Genomic DNA, 19,928 nt, shown 5'->3' on the forward strand with positions numbered 1-19,928 from the left:
TAAAAATTGCAGAACGTGCCAATCGCTTAGCAACATAAACGCTTTTGCCTTTACGGGCTGGCTGCACCATTTTTTATTTCCATATAATGAGAAATATTTTCAGGTGATCTGGAAGGATTTAACAGAAGAACAGAACAGCAGAGTTGGAAGGGACCTTGGAGGTCTTCTAGTCTGACCCCCTGCTCCGGCAGGAGACCTTATACCATTTCAGACAAATAGCTGTCCAGTCTCTTCTTAAAAACTTCCAGTGTTGGAGCATCCACAACTTCTGGAGGCAGGTTGTTCCACTGGTTAGTTGTTCTCACTACCAGGAAATTTCTCCTTAATTCCAGGTTGGTTTTCTGCTTAGCACTTAGGAATAGCACTTAGACTTATATCCCGCTTTGCAGTGCTTTACAGCCCTCTCTAAGCGGTTTACAGAGTCAGCCTATTGTCCCCCAACAATCTGGATCCTCATTTTACCGACCTCGGATGGAAGGCTGAGTCAACCTTGAGCTGGTCATGATCGAACTGCCAAACTGTTGACAGTCGGCGGTCAGCAGAAGTAGCTTGCAATACTGCATTCTAACCCCTGCGCCACCGTAGCTCTTAATTGCTTGATTAATTTCCATCTGTTGCTTCTTGTCCTGCCTTCAGGTGCTTTGGAGAATAGGCTGACCATCCCCTCTTCTTTGGGGCAGCCCCTGAGGATATGGAAGGCTGCTATCCTGTCCCCCCTCGTCCTTCTCTTCATTAAACTAGACATACCCAATTCCAGCAGCCGTTCCTTATATGTTTTAGCCTCCGGTCCCCTGTTCCTCTTTGTTGCTCTTCTCTGCAATCTTTTTAGAGTCTCAACATCTTTTTTTTTATATCGTGAACATATTGATTGCTAAGGGTGTAAATGTATAGACATTTACTTTGATACTGCCCTCTTGAGCCTAGTGGAACTTGTTAAGTGAACATAGCACTAGCATTAGCACTTAGGCTTATATGCCGCTTCACAGTGCTTTACAGCCCGTCTCTAAGCAGTTGACAGAGTCAGCATATATTGCTACCAACAATCTGGCTCCTCATTTTACTGACTTGGGCAGGATGGAAGGCTGAGTCAAACTTGAGCCGGTCAGAATCGAACTCCTGGCTGTGGGCAGAGTCAGCATTCCAACCACTGTGCCACCAAGGAAGGAAGGAAGGAAGGGAAGGGAAGTAAAGAGGGAGGGAGGGAGGCAAGAAGGAAAGGAGGGAGCGAGGGAGGGAGGAAGGAAGGAAGATAGCACTATCACTTAGACTTATATACCGCTGCACAGTGCTTTACAGCCCCTCTCTAAGCGGTTGAAAGAGTCAGCACATTGCCTCCAACAATCTGGGTCCTCATTTTACTGACCTTAGAAAGATGGAAGGCTGAGTTAACTTTGAACCGGTCAGGATCGAACTGCCAGAAGCCGGCAGTCACCTGAACTAGCCTGCAATACTGCGTTCTAACCACTGTGCCACCATGGCGCATGGGAGTTTCATACGATAAATCCCTTTTTTTTGGCCATTGTTTCCTGTTTCTGCTAGTTGTCTGATTTTGATTCATGCGCCCTTAAACTGGTGTCGGGTCTTAATAGCCCCCTAGGTAGACCTTCTCCAAGATAGCTTACGAAGATGCCTTCTCTTTATTTTCTTTTTTCTCCGCCCCCCTAACCCCCTTTTGAACAGAACCTGAGAAGAATCAGGAATTTGCTCCAAGCTTTGCTCATCATCTCAAATCTAATGATCAAAAGCCCTTCATCACTTCTCTGTATCGGAGGCCATCGGTCAAGTCATCCATCTCCTTGGTGAACATCTTAGAACTTGAAGAATTGTCCTCTTCCATAAGAAATCCGGTCTCCACTTCTCTTTCTGACCCTTGGATCCAGAGAAGCTTTTTCAGGTCACACGGTTCTTCGGACCGCAGTGTTAATTTTTTGCACAAAACCTTGTTTTCCTCCTCTCCTGCCGATTCGTCTGAGTCAGACTGCTCTAGTCCAAGCCCTGTCATATTCTTGGATGAAGAAGGGTATCAGAAAAGCTTGAAGGCAAAGCTTCAACTTCCCAAAATCCCAGTAGGGAAAGAGGGGGTAGAAGATTCCGACTCTGAAGTCAGCGAGTTTTTTGATAGTTTTGACCAACTTGATGAACGTGAACAAACTTTGGAAGGCAGTCCTAAAGGTTCTCGAGATCCCACCACTGCAAGTCACACGTCACAGAAAAGCATTGTCTCGTGTAAGAAGCCCTGCTCCACAACGTCAATGAATCCTCAAAAATTCAAGTGTGATCGTCCAGTGCTCCCAGCTAATGTAAGGAAGCCGACACCTCGCAAACCGGAATCTCCATACAACAATCTGTTGGATGTCCCAGATTCTCCCCGCCTGATCAAAAATCCAGCGGATGATCACACGGCCTTGTTCAGCCCAGTCAGATCTTCTGCTTTCAGCCCGTTAGGCACTTGCTTTTCCACGGAATGTCTTTGCCGAATCAATCGGGATTCCTTTAGCCAAAACCACAACGTGGTCTATCACACCTACTCGGATTTTGCAAACAATATTTCCTTTGAAATTCTGGGTTCTGTGTGTAATGCTAGACCACCCTCGTTGTGTAGATGCACACAGGAGATTATCAGCCAGAGTAGGATTGTCCCGGAAGAAGAGAAAGAGCAGACGGCAAAACCCCAAAGAGAAATAGTTAGGAAAGGACTTCATAAGAAAGATAAATCCAAACACAAGTCTGGGGTGATTAAAGACCACATCCAGAAATTTGCTTCAGAGCTGGTGGAAACGAGTTTTGGAAGTGCATTTAAAGATCTTCAGAAAGGTGTTTCTTCATGTACCAATGCACTGTGTCAGTTGGCTGCTAAGTTGACTTCTTCGGTCTTCCAGATGGCCTTCTACGAGATTGGGAGGCAACAGGCCCTTTTACTGAAAAAGAAAGCCATAAATGGTTTAGCGGGTTTTTTGGTGAGTGAAGCCGTCACAGGGGCTTTGAAAGAACTATACTCCATGAAGCAACAAATGTTTACGAACACCGTTACCAAATTTGCAGCAAACCTTGCCGAGGAGCTGATATTTGAGGGGATAATGGAAGTTTGTCAGTTTTCACATCCAGCGACGCCAACGGCATCTCAGCAGGGCTCCTTCCAGTATGACAATAGCGTTGTGTGGTCCTATGCCAGAGACTTGTCTGAATCCGTTATCCAGGATGCTTTTATTGAGCTATCACAGGTCGACGTGAGCTTTACGTCGCAAGCTGCAATCAGCGTTTCCACGGACAACATACAATATGTCGGTACAGAAAGGGTGGTGGAGTTAACCCAGACATCCAGTGGATCTTCTGAGCTTTGTGATAAAGTGCCAGTGGCCTTGAACCCTGCTTGGGAATTCAGAAAGGAACGCACTATTAATAGAGCCTTGCTCTATACATCTGGCATTGCAAGTTCAATTCCGGTGCCCTTAGCTGGAAGCATCCTTTCTCAGCACCAGATTTTATGGAATGAAGCCAAAGTCAAGAATCAGTCAGCCTCCGAGACCAATCTCTCCTTCTACAAAGGGCCCACGGAAACATGTTGTGCCACCAGAAAGAATCAAAGTGGAGTATCCTCACTTAGAAATATCTACCTGACCACTGGTTTCACACCGGAGAATGAATGCAAACCGCCCGACCAGCCTGAGGCCGGCAAACTTGCTGAAATATCGAGCATCAATAACTTTTCAGGAACAATGGTCGATATGATCGTATCGGAAGCCTACGAAGCTGTCACGTCTTCCAGGGTTTCTAAATCGGCCGAGCAGTACACAGGCCTGTTACAAATGAAGAATACTCCCTATTTGCAGTGCATCGGGAAAGACTCCTGCAAGAACATGTTTGCTAATTATTTGACCAAGCGGATCGTAAAAGAGTCTGTCGACGAAACGAAATCGGCGTGTTCGGCTACCAGTGAAAAATTAGCCTACTGTGTTGGACTGGGAACCAATGCAAGAAGCCATAAGAAGGAGTCGCAGAGCGTAGCAAAACAAGGAGAAAACCCGAAGAATGTCCCAGTTATTGTGGGTCAACAGCAGATGCCTTTAAACAACATATCGAAATTTCATATCTCTACTGCTTCTCCGAATCGGTGTTTGCTGTTGGGATGTAAAGATGGCGTTCAGGAAAAAAAGAAACGGGTGGTTTGCAAACCATCTACTAGTACACTCTCTCCTATCGTGTCGTTTGTCAAATCTAATGAGCAGGTGCCAGATGTGGAAGATGGTTCAGCAATACCGATCAGTACTTTACTTGAAAAACAGAGCACGTCTAAAGCCACAGGAGTTTCTGTGTTTGGTCGCGAAATGCCTTTTTCAGAAATAAACAACTGCTCCATGGTGCCTAAGTGTGAAGATGCACTTCAGCTGGATGATAAATTGAGTGTCGGAGAGAGAAATCTTCTCGTGGTAACAGAAACACCACCATCCACACCTTTAATACCTTCTCGGGCAAGCTCAGAGTGGAATTTAAGGAAGTTAACCAAAAAGCTGAAAGGGGAATTAGCAAAGGAGTTTGCACCTGCTACACCCCCTTCAACTCCTTACGTACCAGAAACAGATGGCCTATACACTCCGGAATGTGAAAAATTAGAAAAGGAAGAGTTTATGCTGAAATTAATGCGGTCTCTTTCCGAAGAAGTGGAAAACAAGGAAGTTGAAGAACAATCTGCAACACTGATAGAGCGCACTCAACCATCGGGACCGACAATAGATTATGCTGACCATCTGGCAACTCGTATCATCTCTATGGCAACTGGACAGGCCTCTTCACGCTTGCAAGATAAAGCTATTCTGAAGAATGGATACTTTCAAGTAAGCGTGGAAGACAAAAGACGGGAGTATTCCACACTTGTTAACCTTCCAGAAAAAAACACGCACTCTTTGTGGATTTACGCTGGTGAAATGGCTGGAAGAGTCATCCGAGAAGCCAAGAAAAGGGTCAACTCAAGGCAGTGTAAACTTCTGAGGCTCAGCCAAGTTAATTACGAGGGCGATTGCTTTCATCTGAAAAGAAATTATCACGAATGTTGGTCGAAAGACAAAAGACAAAAGTCGTGCAGCAGAGAACCGGACGGTTCCGTTCTTCCCGTGCCCCTGAATTCGGAAGCTTTGGGTCTTAACTCCAAGTATCCGAGCTGCGAAAGTGTGACGGATGAATACACCGATCACATCATTCGGATTTTGAAACAGGAAGGGGGACACAGTGACCTCATCATGGATAATTTTGCAAGTAGGCTTGCTTACAAATCGGTGAGGTCTGGAATACAGCAAGCCGCCAGGAAACTCCAAGTGAAATACAGTAGAAAGATAAGTCCCGAAAAGAGCTCCAGGCTAAACGGTAAGCTCGAGCTGTTTGAGGCGGCAAAACAGGATGTAGATCTAAAGAATCAGGAAAACAGCATGATGCTTCATCTTACAAAGCAGTCTTGTAGGAGCAGATGTCCCTTACGTGGACCTGAAAGTTCAAAGTTGCTGGATTTTTCGGAATCTCTTGCTTGTCAGATCACATCGGATGCCAGAAGGACGTTCGTGTCCACAGCGGGTTTACCCAAATCTTTAACGGATTCCTGCTTGTACCAACCATCCAGAGATGATAAAGTCACAGATTTTAAAGCAACGTGGACTCAAAGACTGTCTTCTTCACGTTGCAAGCAGAAACTGTACCACAGCACGGAGAGTTTGAGGGACTCTACCTACCAAGAGAACGTTTTACAAACCATAGATCAATACGCAAAGAAGATAGTAGCCGACACTTTAGAAGTGAGTTTAGAATCGGCTCTTCGGCAAGCTCCTGAAGGCTGGACAAATGGAGAGAGATTAACCTGTGACAAAAAAGTGATTCCATTTTCTATAGCTGCCTGCAAACACTGCAGTTTGAAAGAACGTCATTCCCGCACCGGAGGTTCATCTCTGCAGCTAGTTGGACAAGAACTTCCTTCTAACGTTAGATACTCTTCAGATGGGAGTGTAAACATCACCTTGCCTAAGTCTCACGTGCTTCATTTGGACATCCCCAAAATTCACGTCAATATGGATGAGAAGGTTGTATTGGCTGAAAGCCTTGCCTCTGTCACTTTGGACCGAGCAAGGAGGCAGCTGAGCAACACCAGTTTGACAGCAGATAGCGGAATCAGCCAAGATGGGGTCAGTTTTGCCGAAAGTCTAACCACGGAAATTATGACGTCTTGCATGACAAATATTGCTCCAGCCATCAATATCAGGTAATGTTGATTTTTTGCATGGAACATATACTGTAGGAGGCAGAGTTGAGGGGAGGGCAGAGTTGAATGAGTCATCAGCCTAGAATTGTTACGTTCCTATAAACAGTCTAACTCCAACTCCTCTTGAATTCTGTTGACCCTTATCTAGCACTAATTTAATATTGAACTGGGGGGGGGGAGTTAAACGAGTCACCAGCCTAGAGTCGTTACGTTCCCACAAACCACGTTAGTCCAACTCCTCTTGAAGTCTGTTGACCCTTACCTAGCACCAATTTAGCATTGAACTTGAGTTGACAAGATTAGGAGAAGAGAAGGAGAGTGGGGGAGGTGGGGGTTGGAGTTAAACGAGTCACCCTCCTAGAGTCGTTACGTTCCCCACAAATGGCCTAAGTCCAACCCTTCTCGAATTCCGTTGACCCTGATCTGGTGCCAGTTTAGTATTGAACTTCAGCTGACTAGATCAGCTGAAGTCCACAAGTCATAAAAGGGCCATGTTTGAAGATCCCCTGGACTAGATTAATGTCAGGAATCCGGACCATATGTTAGGTTGCAGCTCAGAAGATATTGATTGCTCCCATCTAGGCACAAAAATACATAAGGGGTGGAACTGATGTCACGAAGCTTGTTTCATCCTTCTGAAACAGCCATTGAAATTTGAGGACCCCTCTGGAGTAGGCTCCGTGTGTGGTCAAAGGCGAAGCAAGGTCAGGTATCTGGAATGCAAGGACAAATAGTGATGCTACCCTTTTAACATGTATTAGCGCCATGGAAACAGAGGGAGTGAATTCTGCTGAATCCGTGGTCAGCCAGCATACTGCAGATGACAGCACGGGCAGCTGGTCCAACCTGAGTTTTGATGATGAACATCCAGATGAGAGCAGCAGCTTTCTCCACCTCAGCGACAGGTAACTAAAATTTATTTCTAATGGTGACTGATGATGTCCCATCAGTCAGTATCAACTCTTAGGGACCACCCAGGCCGAAGCTCTCCAGAGTGAATGTTTAATGTACAGTTTTGGATGACATGGCTGGATAACCCTTCTCAGACTGTGAAGGTCCATGGTTGACTTTAACAGGCCTTAGCTTGACAAATGGGTGCTTTCTAAATGTCGAATGATTTAGCTGTGAGACAAGGCATTTGTTACCAAAAAACCATGGTGGTGCAGTGGTTAGCGGTCTGACTCTGCCCACAGTCTGGAGTTTGATCCTGACAGAGCTCAAGGTTGATTCAGCCTTCCGAGGTCAGTAAAATGAGCACCCAGATTGTTGGGGGCGATAGGCGGATTCTGTAAACCGCTTAGAGAAAGCTGTGAAGCACTCTGAAGCGGTATATAAGTCTAAGGGCTAATGCTATTGCTATTGCTATAAAATATATTCCCACTGCCCAGAATTTGATCCTGACTGGCTCAAGGTTGACTCTGCCGTCTATCCTTCTGAGGTCGGTAAAATGAGGACCCAGACTGTTGGGGGCCAAAAGCTGACTCTGTAAACTGCTTAGAGAGGGCTGTAAAGCACTGGGAAGCGGTATATAAGTCGAAATGCTATTGCTATTGCTAACTCTGCCCACTGCCAGGAGTTTGATCCTGACGTGCTCAAGGTTGACTCAGCCATCCATCCTTCCGAGGTGGGTAAAATGAGGACCCAGATTGTTGTGGGGCAAGAGGCTGACTGTAAACCGCTTAGAGAGGGCTGAAAAGCACTATGAAGCGGTATATAAGTGCTATTGCTATTTTATTTCCCCTAATATGGTTCTAGACCCAAAGAGAGATCTAGAAACAATCTAGAGCATAAGTAGGTCTGGGGACTCCATTACTAGACTTTTTTCTTTTTCATGACAAGCATCCATGCCAGATTTTGCCACCATCTTATTTCCTGACTTTCATGCATGATCTGCCATCTCCACCTTCTCTGACGCCTTGCCCTCTAAGTTGAAGGTCCTCAACTGGATCCTTGAGACAGACCCCCACCGATATGGGAGTGGGAGAAAAAAAAATACTTGTGGACTGGCTTTTTCTTCTCCTGATGGTCATCCTTGCTTGTTGTTCTTGGACGCTTCTCAAAAGTGGAGCAGCCCCTCCATAATCCATGTGAAACAACCCAACGGACTATAGCAGGGGTAGGCAAGCTTGGCTCTTTTCTGACTCGTGGACTTCAACTCCCAGAATTCCTGAGCCAGCCACGCTGAGGGGAAAGGGAGAGGTTTCCAAGCTGAGCCAGGCTGGCTGAGGAATTCTGGGAGTTGAAGTCCACCAGTCCTAAAAGAGCCGAGGTTGCCTACCCCTGGACTATAGGAAGTTCTGGTGGGACTAACTGTCTATTTTTTTGTAGTTCAGCCCTCTTCTCTTCTCTCCTGGCAGTAATGCTAACAGCAGTAGCTGGAGCAGTCTTGGTTTAGAAGGAGATTTGTATGAGGAGAATTTGTCCTTTCCAACATCAGACAGGTTGGTCAAACCAAGACCCAACAACAGGACAGTCCCCTTCTGTTTTAATGCATGACCATGGTTACTTTTCAAGACCAACAATCTGGTGCATTTCAGTGGCAAATCACTCTCGGCCTGCTTTTCACTTACACAGCCATGCTGTTCCTTAACAAACTCCATACGGGGCGTGTGTGTGTGTGTGTCCATTTTGATTGTGTTACGGTGTGAATGCCTTTGCAGAAAGTACGACAACCATCCAATCTATTTTGTACATCTCCCGCTTGCTGTTCCCGCTCCTGTCTTGTTATTTCTTCCTAAGGATAAGGGCTCTTGCTTCCTACAATATTTCTGGCTTTTTTTTTTTTTACCGAACCCCCAACTCAATCGTTCTCCTCACTTCTCTGCTACCCCTTAGAAATCTTTTGTAGATCTTTTGAAGCAATACTTTCTTCTCGAAATCATTTGATTAAAAGAAAAAGAAAGAAGGAAGGAAGGAAGGAAGGAAGGAAAGAGAAAGAAAGAAAGAGAGAGAGAAAGAAGAAAGAAAGAAAGAAAGAAAGAAAGAAAGAAAGAAAGAAAGAAAGAAAGGAAGGAAGGAAGGAAAGATAGGAAGGAAGGAAGGAAAGAAAGAAAGATAGAAAGATAGAAAGGAAGGAAAGAAAGAAAGATAGGAAGGAAAGATAGGAAGGAAGGAAGGAAGGAAGGAAGGAAGGAAGGAAGGAAAGCTAGGAAGGAAGGAAGGAAAGAGAAAGAAAGAAAGAGAGAGAAAGAAAGAAGAAAAAGAAAAAGAAAGGAAGGAAGGAAGGAAGAGAGAGAGAGAGAGAGAGAGAGAGAGAAAGAGAGAAAGAGAAAGAAAAATGGACTTTTATTTATTTTACCTGGGAAATTTGCAAGCTGCGTTGCAGGAAATGGTGTGAGAAGCAAAGCTTTCTTTTCCCACCATGATACCTTACCACTTTTGTCAATTCATACTATTCTTTCTTGAATGTTCATCCCTGTCTGCCCTTCGCCAAACGCATTCATATATGGCCACCCGTTCTCACGGCACTCCCTTCTTTTCTAGTGATGGAGCAGAAGACAAGGAGGAAGAGCTTAAAGATTCCATGGAAGGTAAGATTGAAGAGGAGCGAGCGTGGATTATATTGGCACTGATATTGGCACAGTTTGGTCACCGTGCTGCAAGACAGATGCTGAGACTCTGGAAAGAGGGCAGAGAAGAGCAACAAAGATGATCAGGGGGCTGGAGGCTAAACCTTATAAGGAACGGTGGCTGGAATTGGGCATGTCTAGTCTAGAGGAAAGAAGGACCGGGGGTGACATGATAGCAGTTTTCCACTCCTTGAGGGGCTGCCACAAAGAAGAGGGTGTGTGTGTCAATCTATGTCTAATTCAGGGGTCTCCAAACTTGGCCACTTGAAGACTTGTGGACTTCAACTCCCAGAATTCCTCAGCCAGCCCTGCTTGCTGGGGAATTCTGGGAGTTGAAGTCCGCAAGTCTTACAGTGGCCACGTTTGAAGACCCCTGATTTAGTTTAAGGGAAAGGAAGGACTGGGGTGACCTGACAGCAGGGTTGAATTGAATTGAACTGAATTTATTAAATTTATATGCCACCCTTCTCCCTAAGGACTCGGGGCAGCTCACAACCATAAAAAGTTAAAAAACATAAAATACAAAATTTAAAAAAGAATTAAGCGCTAAATGTAATAAATACATAACAACTAACCCAATAAAACCGTTCCGGTGGCGGCGCGGCGCCGAAGACAGCCTTCCCGGGCTGCCCGCGGCTCAGCTGTGTGTTTTTTCGCCCGAAACAGCGCCGATCAGCTGTTCGGGCGAATTTGAAGCCCCCTCCTCGGGAGAAGAGGAGGGGGTGAGGCCCCAGGTAGGGGTCGAGTTCTCCGGGGCCGCCTGAGCTTGGAGCTTGGGCGGCTGAAGGATTGAACTCCCCCGAAGCCTGGGTTGCTCCCAGCTGGCCAGCGTCTCTGCTCCGAACTTCTTGGAGCAGAGCCAGGCATCTGCGAACCATCCCTGCCTGAAGAAAGGACTATGATTTAAAGGAGCAGGCAGAGCGGTACAAGAGGAAAAGGTGAAGAGGATTATTTTACTATACTCTCGAGTTTGTTGGACTTTTTAAACTTTAAGTGAAAGTGCGTCATAATTGAGGAGTAAAAGATGGCGGCTAAACCTCCCCCTAAAACTCTTCGGAGTGGTGGATCCTCGCCGGTGCAACAATCATCACTACAGGCATTGCACCCTCCTGAAGTGCTGACATCGAAGGATTTGCGAGAGGCTTTGGAGAAACATGCCCAGGTACTTTTGGAATCAATTAATCAATCAATTGCTGACAAATTTGCACAGATGGAGGAGAAATTGGAGAAACTGGAGGAGAGAATGGAAGAGAGGATGGAACAGAAGTTCAGTGTGATGAAGGTAGACATTTTGTCTTCAGTGCATAAAGTGGCGGAATGTGTGGAAGATTTAGATGAAAAAATGGATGATCTGGCTCAAAGGAATGCAATATTAGAAGTAAAAGCACGGGAGAATGAGAATGCAAGAGACAAAATGGAAAGGGAGTTAAGCCTTGCCCAATATTACCAGATGCAGTTTGCTGTCAGAATCAGAGGTTTAAAAGAGAATATTAAAGAAGATTTAAAGCAGCTGATCTCTGAGGCTCTCGAAGTGGTATTGAACCAGCCAGCATCTGAAATAAGAGCAGCTATGGATAAAGTGTTCCGGGTGAATTCATGGATTGCCAGACAGAGAAAGTTGCCTAGAGATGTGGTGGTTTATTTTGCAAAAAGAGAAATTAGAGATCAAGTTATACAAGCTGCCTATGATGCTAAAGTTGTGATTGCTGAACAAGAAGTCTTGGTTTTAAAAGAAATTCCTCCAAGGATTTTAAGGGGAAGGAAGGACTATACATTTCTCGTGCATGAGCTCAAGCAAAGAGATATAAGGTTCAGATGGGAGATTCCAGATGGGCTGATGGTGATGTATGAAGGTAAAAGGTATCGGCTGATTACTGTGAAGCAAGCGCGTGATTTCTACAATAATGTCTTAAAAGCAACCCCATTAACACTTCTGGAAGCTGCAAAGGGACCTGGAGAAGGAGAACATCAAGAGGATGAAACAGAGGAAAATGGTGCTGGAGGAGATCAAGCTACAACTTCTTTGGATGATCCTAGAGAGCAAAGAGTAACGCGTGCTGCTTTAAAACGAGCAAAGAAAATAAAAGAACAAGATCAGCAAAAGTCCTCAGAATCTTCACAACGTACTCATAGCCAAGCTGTGGGAGGAGCACGGCCTAAAGAAGTTAGTCCTATCAAAGCTGTGCTCCAAGAGCTTGTGGAGGATATGCATGGCAACTAAATTTTTAACCTGGAATGTTAATGGATTAAATTCACCACAGAAGAGGAAGAAAGTTTTCCAATATTTAAAACAATTTAAGATAGATGTTATATGTCTGCAAGAAACGCATATTAGAGTTTTGGATCAAAAGTATTTATCGAACTCGAGGCTGGGTACGCAATTTGTTGCTTCTGCAGAGAACAAGAAAAATGGAGTGGTTGTTTATGTTAAAAGTGCCTTAACAGCAGACTTAATTGAAGCAGATAAGCATGGAAGATATGTTATGATTGAGCTGTTGTTAGAAGGTAAAAAGACGCTTTTAGTTGGATTATATGCACCTAACCAACAACAAGCTGACTTTTTTAGCTTACTTCATACAAAGCTTACCCAGTTGGATTATAAATCTTTTATTTTTATGGGGGACTGGAATGGTGTTTTGGATGTACAGTTGGATAAGGCTGGAGCTTTTAAGCGCATTCCAAGTCATGCTAGACTGCCTAAATCTTTTTTTGAAATGAAGGATGACCTGGAATTGCGAGATATTTGGCGTGAGAGACACTTGCAGGAGAAGGATTATACTTTTTTTTCTGACAGACACCAATCTTTTTCAAGGATTGATTTTATTTTGTTGACTAATGATTTTTTTTTGAGAACTAAAAAGGTGAAGATTTGTGCAAGAACTATCTCTGACCACAGTCCAGTTTGGTTGGAGATTGATAAGGAGAAAGGAGATAGGCGCTCGTGGCGCGTAAATGAGAACTTGTTTAGAAATCAGAGAAATGTGGAAGAATGCAAACAGCGGATGAAGGATTTTTTTGAGATTAATATGAATAAGGGTACCTCTATGGATATGGTTTGGGATGCTAGCAAGGCCTATATGAGAGGGGTGTTGATATATATGAATAATAGACATAGACGTGCAGTGGAAACTAGAAGGAAAGAACTGGAGGATGAAATAAAGGAAAAAGAAAAGGTTTTGATTTTGAACCCAGAGGATGTGAAGATCAAGGAGGCTATTAGACTGCTAAGAGGACAATTTGATAAATTAATGGCTGATCAAGTGGCGACCAATCTGCGGTTTGCTAGGCATAATACTTTTTGCAACGCTAATAAACCAGGCAGATGGTTAGCTTATAGACTGAGGAAAAAACAAAGGGCCTCTAATATAGATAAGATTGAGTATAAAGGAAGGGTTGTGTTTCAACAGAATCTTATTAAGGATGCTTTTGTGGATTTTTATTCGAAATTATATACCAAAGAGGAAATTAGTGTAAAAGATATTGATATATACTTGGAGAATGCTAGCATCCCGTTTCTTACGCAAGTACAAAAAGAGGGGATTAATCAACTGATTACAGAAGAAGAAATTTTTACAGCAATTAAGGAACTGAAGGTGGATAAAGCACCAGGCACGGATGGCTTGACTGCGGCCTATTATAAAAATTTACAATTAGAGATGATAAAACCGTTAAAGGAACTGTTCCAGACAATTCAGAGGGGGGGAAAGGTGCCACCGTCTTGGAGAACAGCTTTTATCTCTTTGATTCCGAAGGAAGACCAGGATGCTACTCAAGTTAAAAATTATAGACCGATATCGCTTTTAAATACAGATTATAAGATATTTGCTAAGGTTTTGGCTAATAGACTGATGAGGGTTCTGCAACAGGTGATTCATGGGGATCAAACGGGGTTTATTAGTGGTAGGCAAATGAAAAATAATGTGAGACATATAGTTGATGTGTTAGAGTTTTTGGAAAGGAACAACCAGATCTCTGCAGCGCTAATCTTTTTAGATGCTGAAAAGGCTTTTGATCAATTGAATTGGCAATTTTTGTTGAAAGTTTTAGACAAAATGGATTTTGGGGAAAATTTTTTACAACCGATTAGGGCATTATATCAAAAACAAACTGCCCGAATTATAGTTAATAATAGCCTGACAGCAGCATGTAATATTGAGAAGGGCACAAGGCAAGGGTGTCCGTTATCGCCCTTGTTATTTGTGTTAACTTTAGAGATATTATTGGTTAAAATTCGGAATTCGGAAAAAATTAAGGGGATACAAGTTGGAGATCAGGACTATAGATTGAGAGCATTTGCAGATGATCTGGTTGTTACAGTGACCCAGCCAGAGAACTCTGTTGTGGACCTGATGGAGATAATAACACAATATGGGAAGGTTTCTGGATTTAAAGTAAATATACAGAAAACCAAAATTTTGGCTAGAAATATGACAGTTTCACAGAAGGTTCTTTTAGAAGGATTAACTGGATTTGAGATTGTTAAAAGGGTTAAATATTTGGGGGTGATTTTATCACCCTCTAATACAAAGTTATATAAAAATAATTACGAAAAATTATGGGGGAAAATTCGAAAAGAATTGGAGAGTTGGGAAAAATTGCAATTGTCTTTGTTGGGACGGATTGCAGCAGTGAAAATGAATGTCCTGCCCAAATTTTTATTTTTATTTCAAATGATACCGATTCTTAAGAAAGATTCTAACTTGGAGGAATGGCAGCGTGGTATCAATAAATTTGTGTGGGCAGGGAAAAAGCCACGAGTTAAACTTAAGATTATGCAGGATACTCGTGAGAGAGGTGGCCTTAAATTGCCTAATTTTAAATTATATTATGAAGCTGCTGCATTAGTAGGAATAAGTGATTGGATTAATTTGACGCAACCGAGGTTATTAAATCTTGAGGGCCATGATTTGTTTTTTGGCTGGCATGCATATTTGTTGTATGATAAGAAGGTAGATACTGTGTTTAGGATGCATATTTTAAGACAGGCATTGCTGAGAGTTTGGAAGAAGTATAGACATAAGTTAAGCTGCAAGATACCATTGTGGGCAATTCCAAAACACGCAATAGAAAATATACATGCTGGTTTCAAACATGATGTGACTACATACAAGGAAATTTTAAGCTTGGAAAGGAGTTTGGGGTTTGAAATCATATAGCCTCTTGCGAGAAGAGAAGGTTGTTCAAACTTGGTTTCAATATATTCAGTTACGGGCCAGGTGGAAAGAAGACCAGAAAAATGGATTTGCAATGACTGATGAAAACTTGATAAAGCAAATTAGAAATCAGGGACCAGCACATATTAAACGGATATATCTTGCATTGATAGAGATTGATTCAGAAACAGAGCTTGTTAAGGATTGTATGATAAAATGGGCCCAAAACATCCAGGAAGTTATCACAATGGACACGTGGGAAAAGATTTGGGTGAGGAACGTAAAATTTACTCAAGCTCAAAATCTAAGAGAGAACTTTTACAAAATGTTTTATAGATGGCATTTAGATCCTAAAAAGCTTGCAAGTATGTATCCAAATTATCAGCCTAAATGTTGGAGGTGCGGTGATGAAGATGCAACATATTTTCACATATGGTGGACATGTAAGAAGGTTAAGGCTTTTTGGATAAAAGTCTGGTGGAATATGCAGAAGATTTTTAAACAGAGGATAAAGTTTTGTCCGCAACTTTTTTTGTTGGGAATAATTGCCGACGCTACAGTTGTGGACACCAAGTTGATGTTGAACTTAATTACGGCAGCAAGACTTTTGATAGGCCAATATTGGAAGAAAGAGGAACTGCCGACCATAGAAGAGTGGACTTCAAAGGTTTCCGACCTGGCAGAGATGGCGAAGATTTCGGCCTATTTGAAAGATTATTCGCAAGAACGTTACATTATGGAATGGAGAAAATGGATTGAGTTTATCCAGAATAAGTATAGGGTTAAGAAGTTTTATGTAGCATTCGAATAAGTCTTCTTTCGTTTTCTTTTTTCTTTTTCTATTTCAGTTTTTTATATATATTTAATATTGCTAAGGTTTGTTTTATCCTATATAAGTTAGAGAGTGATGGATTTTAGAATTTATAGTTGTTAGTATATGGTTGTTTATGATTGCTTTTTTTTATATATATACCTTGTATTTAGCTCTGGGAAGTCGGGGGGGGAGGGGGGGAGGGGGGAGGTAGGGGGGGAGGAGGGAGGGGGGGGAGGGGGAGAGGTAGGGGGGAGGGGGGAGCGGGAAGGGGGGCTTTTTAAAGGAAAACTGTATTTTAAAACTTTTCAATAAAAAAAAACAAAAAAAACTAACCCAATAAAACCAAATTTAAAACTATAGTCAGTCCAGGCCCGCTTGTTGGAACAACCATGTCTTCAGGTCACGGCGGAAGGATCGAAGGTCAGGGGCCATCCGCAGCTCCGGAGGCAGTTCATTCCAGAGGGTCGGTGCGCCCACAGAGAAGGGTCTCCTGGGGGTCGCCAGCCGGCATTGCCTGGCCGACGGCACCCTGAGGAGGCCAATTCTGTGGGAGCGAACCGGATGATGGGAGGTTGACAATGGCAGCAGGTGGTCTCGCAAGTACCCCGGGCCTAAGCCATGTAGGGCTTTAAAGGTAATTACCAGCGCCTTGAATCGCACCCAGAGGGCAACCGGAAGCCAATGTAGCTCGCGCAGGAGTGGTGTAACATGGGTTGCAATATTTGAGGGGCTGCCACAAAGAAGAGGGGGTCGACCTATTCTCCGAAGCAACCGGAAGGCAGGAAAAAGAAGTACCAGATGGAGGATGATTAAAGAGAGAAGCGACCTAGAACTACGGAGGAATTCCCTGACAGTGAGAACCGTTAATCCGGGGGACCGCTCGCCTCCGGAGGTTGTGGGTGCTCCATCCACAAGGAGAGACTGGGCAGCCATTTGTCAAGAATGAAAATGAGGTCTCTGTAATGGCGTGGACAACGATCAGAGAGAGACGGCAGGCTGGGTTCCAAACGCTTTATTCGCTTCAGCTGACAAGCGGAGAAACCCTTCCTTTTATAGTGAACTGTCAACTGTTACGACAAATCAGGAAACCGTATTCTCCCGCCTCGAGGGCGGCGACCAATAGCCTGCCGGTAGCTTTGACAGCTCCCGGGTGATTGCGCTTGCGCGGCTTGGCAGGGGAATCCGTCAGCTGCTGGCTTACCCGCTAAGGGGAGGCGTGTTAGGGGAGCCGGCATTCTGGCCGGCATTCTGACAGCTCGCGGCTGTCAGCCGGGCCGGTTCTTGCGCCTGCGCAGCCTTTTGACAGCTGTCACTGTCAGTGGCTGCTGCCGGCCTGTGCGCGTGCGCGATTTCTTCCGGCAGCCTTTTGACAGCTGTCATCTGTCAACGGCTGCCGCGTTAGGGATTCCCTGGTTGTTTTCGGGCCGGGAGATTGACCTTATAATGTCAGTATACAACAGTCTCCTGCTTAAGCAGAGGGCTGGGCTAGAAGACCTCCAAGGGCCCTTCCAACTCTGTTACTCTGTTGTTGTGATTCAGGGTCAGCCTGTGGGTTCGGCAGTTGGGTCGGACGAGTCAGAGGAGGAGGAGGGGGGTGTTGAAGAGCTTGCTGATGATGGCCTTGAGGCTCCGCAGAGCCCTCAGCCGGGCCCCTCCCACCTGGTCACGACAGAGACCCAGCTGTGTGAGCCTGACAGCGTGGATGAAGATGACCCACAGCTGGCCCTGTTCAAGGACGCCTGACGCAGGAGGCAGTCAATCAGGAGTAAACAGAGGAAGGCAATGGGGCACCTCGGAAGGAGGCAGAGAGAGGCCACGCCCTGAACTGTATTTAAGGGGAATGTGTGGGAGGGCTGGTTTGCTGAAGGCAACCGCTTGGATAGTTCCTGTTTCATAGCTCCTGTTTCATGGTTGGTGTCTTGTCTTGCTCTGTTTTATGTGAATAAATTTGGCAGGCTTTATTCCAGCCTCTTGCCGTTTGTAAAGGGGTTGTCCCTGCTTTTGCTGCAGGGCTGGTAGCAGGCTGGTACAGAACATCTGTATTCTGATATACGCTAAGTCTACCCAGGAGAGCCTTCTGCCCAGATGGCTTTTTTTTTTGAGACTTCTCCTCACTGAGCAGGAATTTGTGACAGAGAAAATGGCAGAAGGGTAAACTGCAAGAAGGTGTCAAAAGAGGAAACCACATTGAAAGAGCCACTTCAATCGTAAGGAGTGGGTTAGTCCAAGCTGCGATGGACCACAAACTGGGCTTTTGCCCAGAGGCCCGGCCTCAAGTTAACTCTCAGGGGTAGGCAACGTCGGCTCTTTTATGACTCATGGACTTCAACTCCCAGAATTCCTGAGCCAGCTATGCTGGCTCAGGAATTCTGGGAGTTGAAGTCCATGAGTCATAAAAGAGCCGACGTTGCCTACCCCTGTAACTCTGATTCACATTTCCTAAATGAATAGAAAAAAAGCAGCTCCACCTTATGGACATTATTAAGCATTCTTTTTTTTAGCAGAACAATTGCTCCCTGCTAAATTAAACATCGACAAAGCCAGAAATTAAACTCCCCTCCCCTCCCCTCCCAACTGATGGCACGTAAGACAGTTCCCTTCGTTTTCTATGCAATAAGGAGAGTTTAACAGTTGATGATGGGTTACTTTGAAAGCCCAACTGCTTTTGGAAGAAGAAAGTTGGAAGGGACCTTGGAGGTCATCTAGTCCAACCCCCCTGCTCAGGCAGGAAACCCTACGCCATTTCAGACATTTCAGTCCAATCTCTTCTCAAAAACCTCCAGCGATGGAGCATCCACAACTTCTGGAGGCAAGTCGTTCCACGGTCAGGAAATTTCTCGGAACTAAGGACTAACTTTCTTAGAACTTAAGTTGCTTCTCTCCTGGATCAGTTTTCATCCGTTGCTTCTTGTCCTGCCTTCAGGTGCTTTGGAGAACAGCTTGACTCCCTCTTCTTTGGGGCAGCCCCTCAAATATTGAAAGAACGCTTTCATGTCACCCTTAGTCCTTCTTAGTCCTTCATTAGACACTAGACATTCCCGATTCCTGCAACCGTTCTTCATATCTTTTAGGCTCCAGTCCCCTGATCAACTTTGTTGCTCTTCTCTGCACTCCTTCTAGAGCTGTGGTGGCGAACCTAGGGCACGTGTGCCACAGGTGGCACGCAGAGCCCTCTCTGTGGGCACACGCGCCGTCGCCCCAGTCCTAGGCCTTCAGCTGGGTTTTATAAAACCTTTTCGCTTTAGGCTGTGTGCAAAAAAAAAAAAGTTCAATCAATCTATTTCAACTTCTCTCGGGGAAACCAAAAAAGATCTCGCAAAGTTGGAATTGATTGATTGAACTTTTTAATTCCCACCCTGTCTGCCGTTACCACTGCAGCCACGCCCACCCAATGGGTCACGCCCACCCGATTGGCCACACCCACCCGATTGGCCACGCCCACCCAGCACCCAACGATACGTAAGTGGGTTTTGGGTTGCAGTTTGGACACTTGGTCTCTCAAAGGTTCGCCATCACTGCTCTAGAGCCTCAACCTCTTTCTTATATCATGGCGACCGAAGGAACCTTTTACTCCCCCATTCATTTTGCCAGCAAAAAGATAATCCGAAAGTTTAATCTGCATATTTTTGATTTTTAAAAAAAATCACAACCACCTGCCTTGTCTCTTGGGAACCGTCACAAGAGAAATGGCTTAAGCATTAGACGTGGCTGACATGCACGGAAGGCAAAATGGAGATTGCCTCTCTTCGTCTTTACTTACTCAGTTCTTTATCACGATCTAATTTCCTTAGTTGTTATAGCTGGTGGTGTCTCTTCAGTGGTGGGATTCAGATAGGTCAACAACCAGTTCTCTGTGGGGATGCCGCTTCCGGAAGTCCATTCTGGGCCTGGGCAACAAAAGATTAGCTACTGGTTCTGCTGAAGTGGTGCGAACTGGCTGAATCCCACCACTGCGTCTATGGTTGATTGTTAGGATTTTGAACCCAATTTGAGAGAGAGATGGAGGAAGGGAGGGAGAGAGGGAGGGAGAGAGGGAGGGAGAGAGAGAGAGGGAGAGGGAGGGAGGGAGAGAGAGGGAGGGAGGGAGAGAGAGAGGGAGGGAGAGAGAGGAAGGGAGGGAGGGAGAGGGAGGGAGAGAGAGGGAGGAAGGG

At 44.8% G+C, this 19,928-nt stretch overlaps 1 protein-coding gene and 1 long non-coding RNA gene across 2 annotated transcripts in view; one reads left to right on the forward strand and one right to left on the reverse strand.

Moving 5' to 3' along the window:
- The window catches only part of LOC310640200, a 272,544-nt gene that overhangs the window by 57,641 nt on the left and 194,975 nt on the right, over positions 1-19,928 (reverse strand). The gene's annotated exons all lie outside the window — the stretch shown is intronic.
- The window catches only part of AKAP11 (A-kinase anchoring protein 11), a gene marked incomplete at its 3' end in the record, with an annotated part of 55,325 nt that overhangs the window by 28,690 nt on the left and 6,707 nt on the right, over positions 1-19,928 (forward strand). The window contains exons 8-10 of the mRNA XM_083362573.1: positions 1,681-6,241; positions 7,003-7,146; positions 9,725-9,771. Coding sequence (XP_083218699.1) covers positions 1,681-6,241; positions 7,003-7,146; positions 9,725-9,771 — 4,752 coding nt within the window. The remainder of the gene's footprint in view (positions 1-1,680; positions 6,242-7,002; positions 7,147-9,724; positions 9,772-19,928) is intronic.

The sequence above is a fragment of the Vipera ursinii genome (genome assembly GCF_947247035.1).
Source record: "Vipera ursinii genome assembly, chromosome: 4".
In the NCBI taxonomy this organism is placed as follows: Eukaryota; Metazoa; Chordata; class Lepidosauria; order Squamata; family Viperidae; genus Vipera; species Vipera ursinii.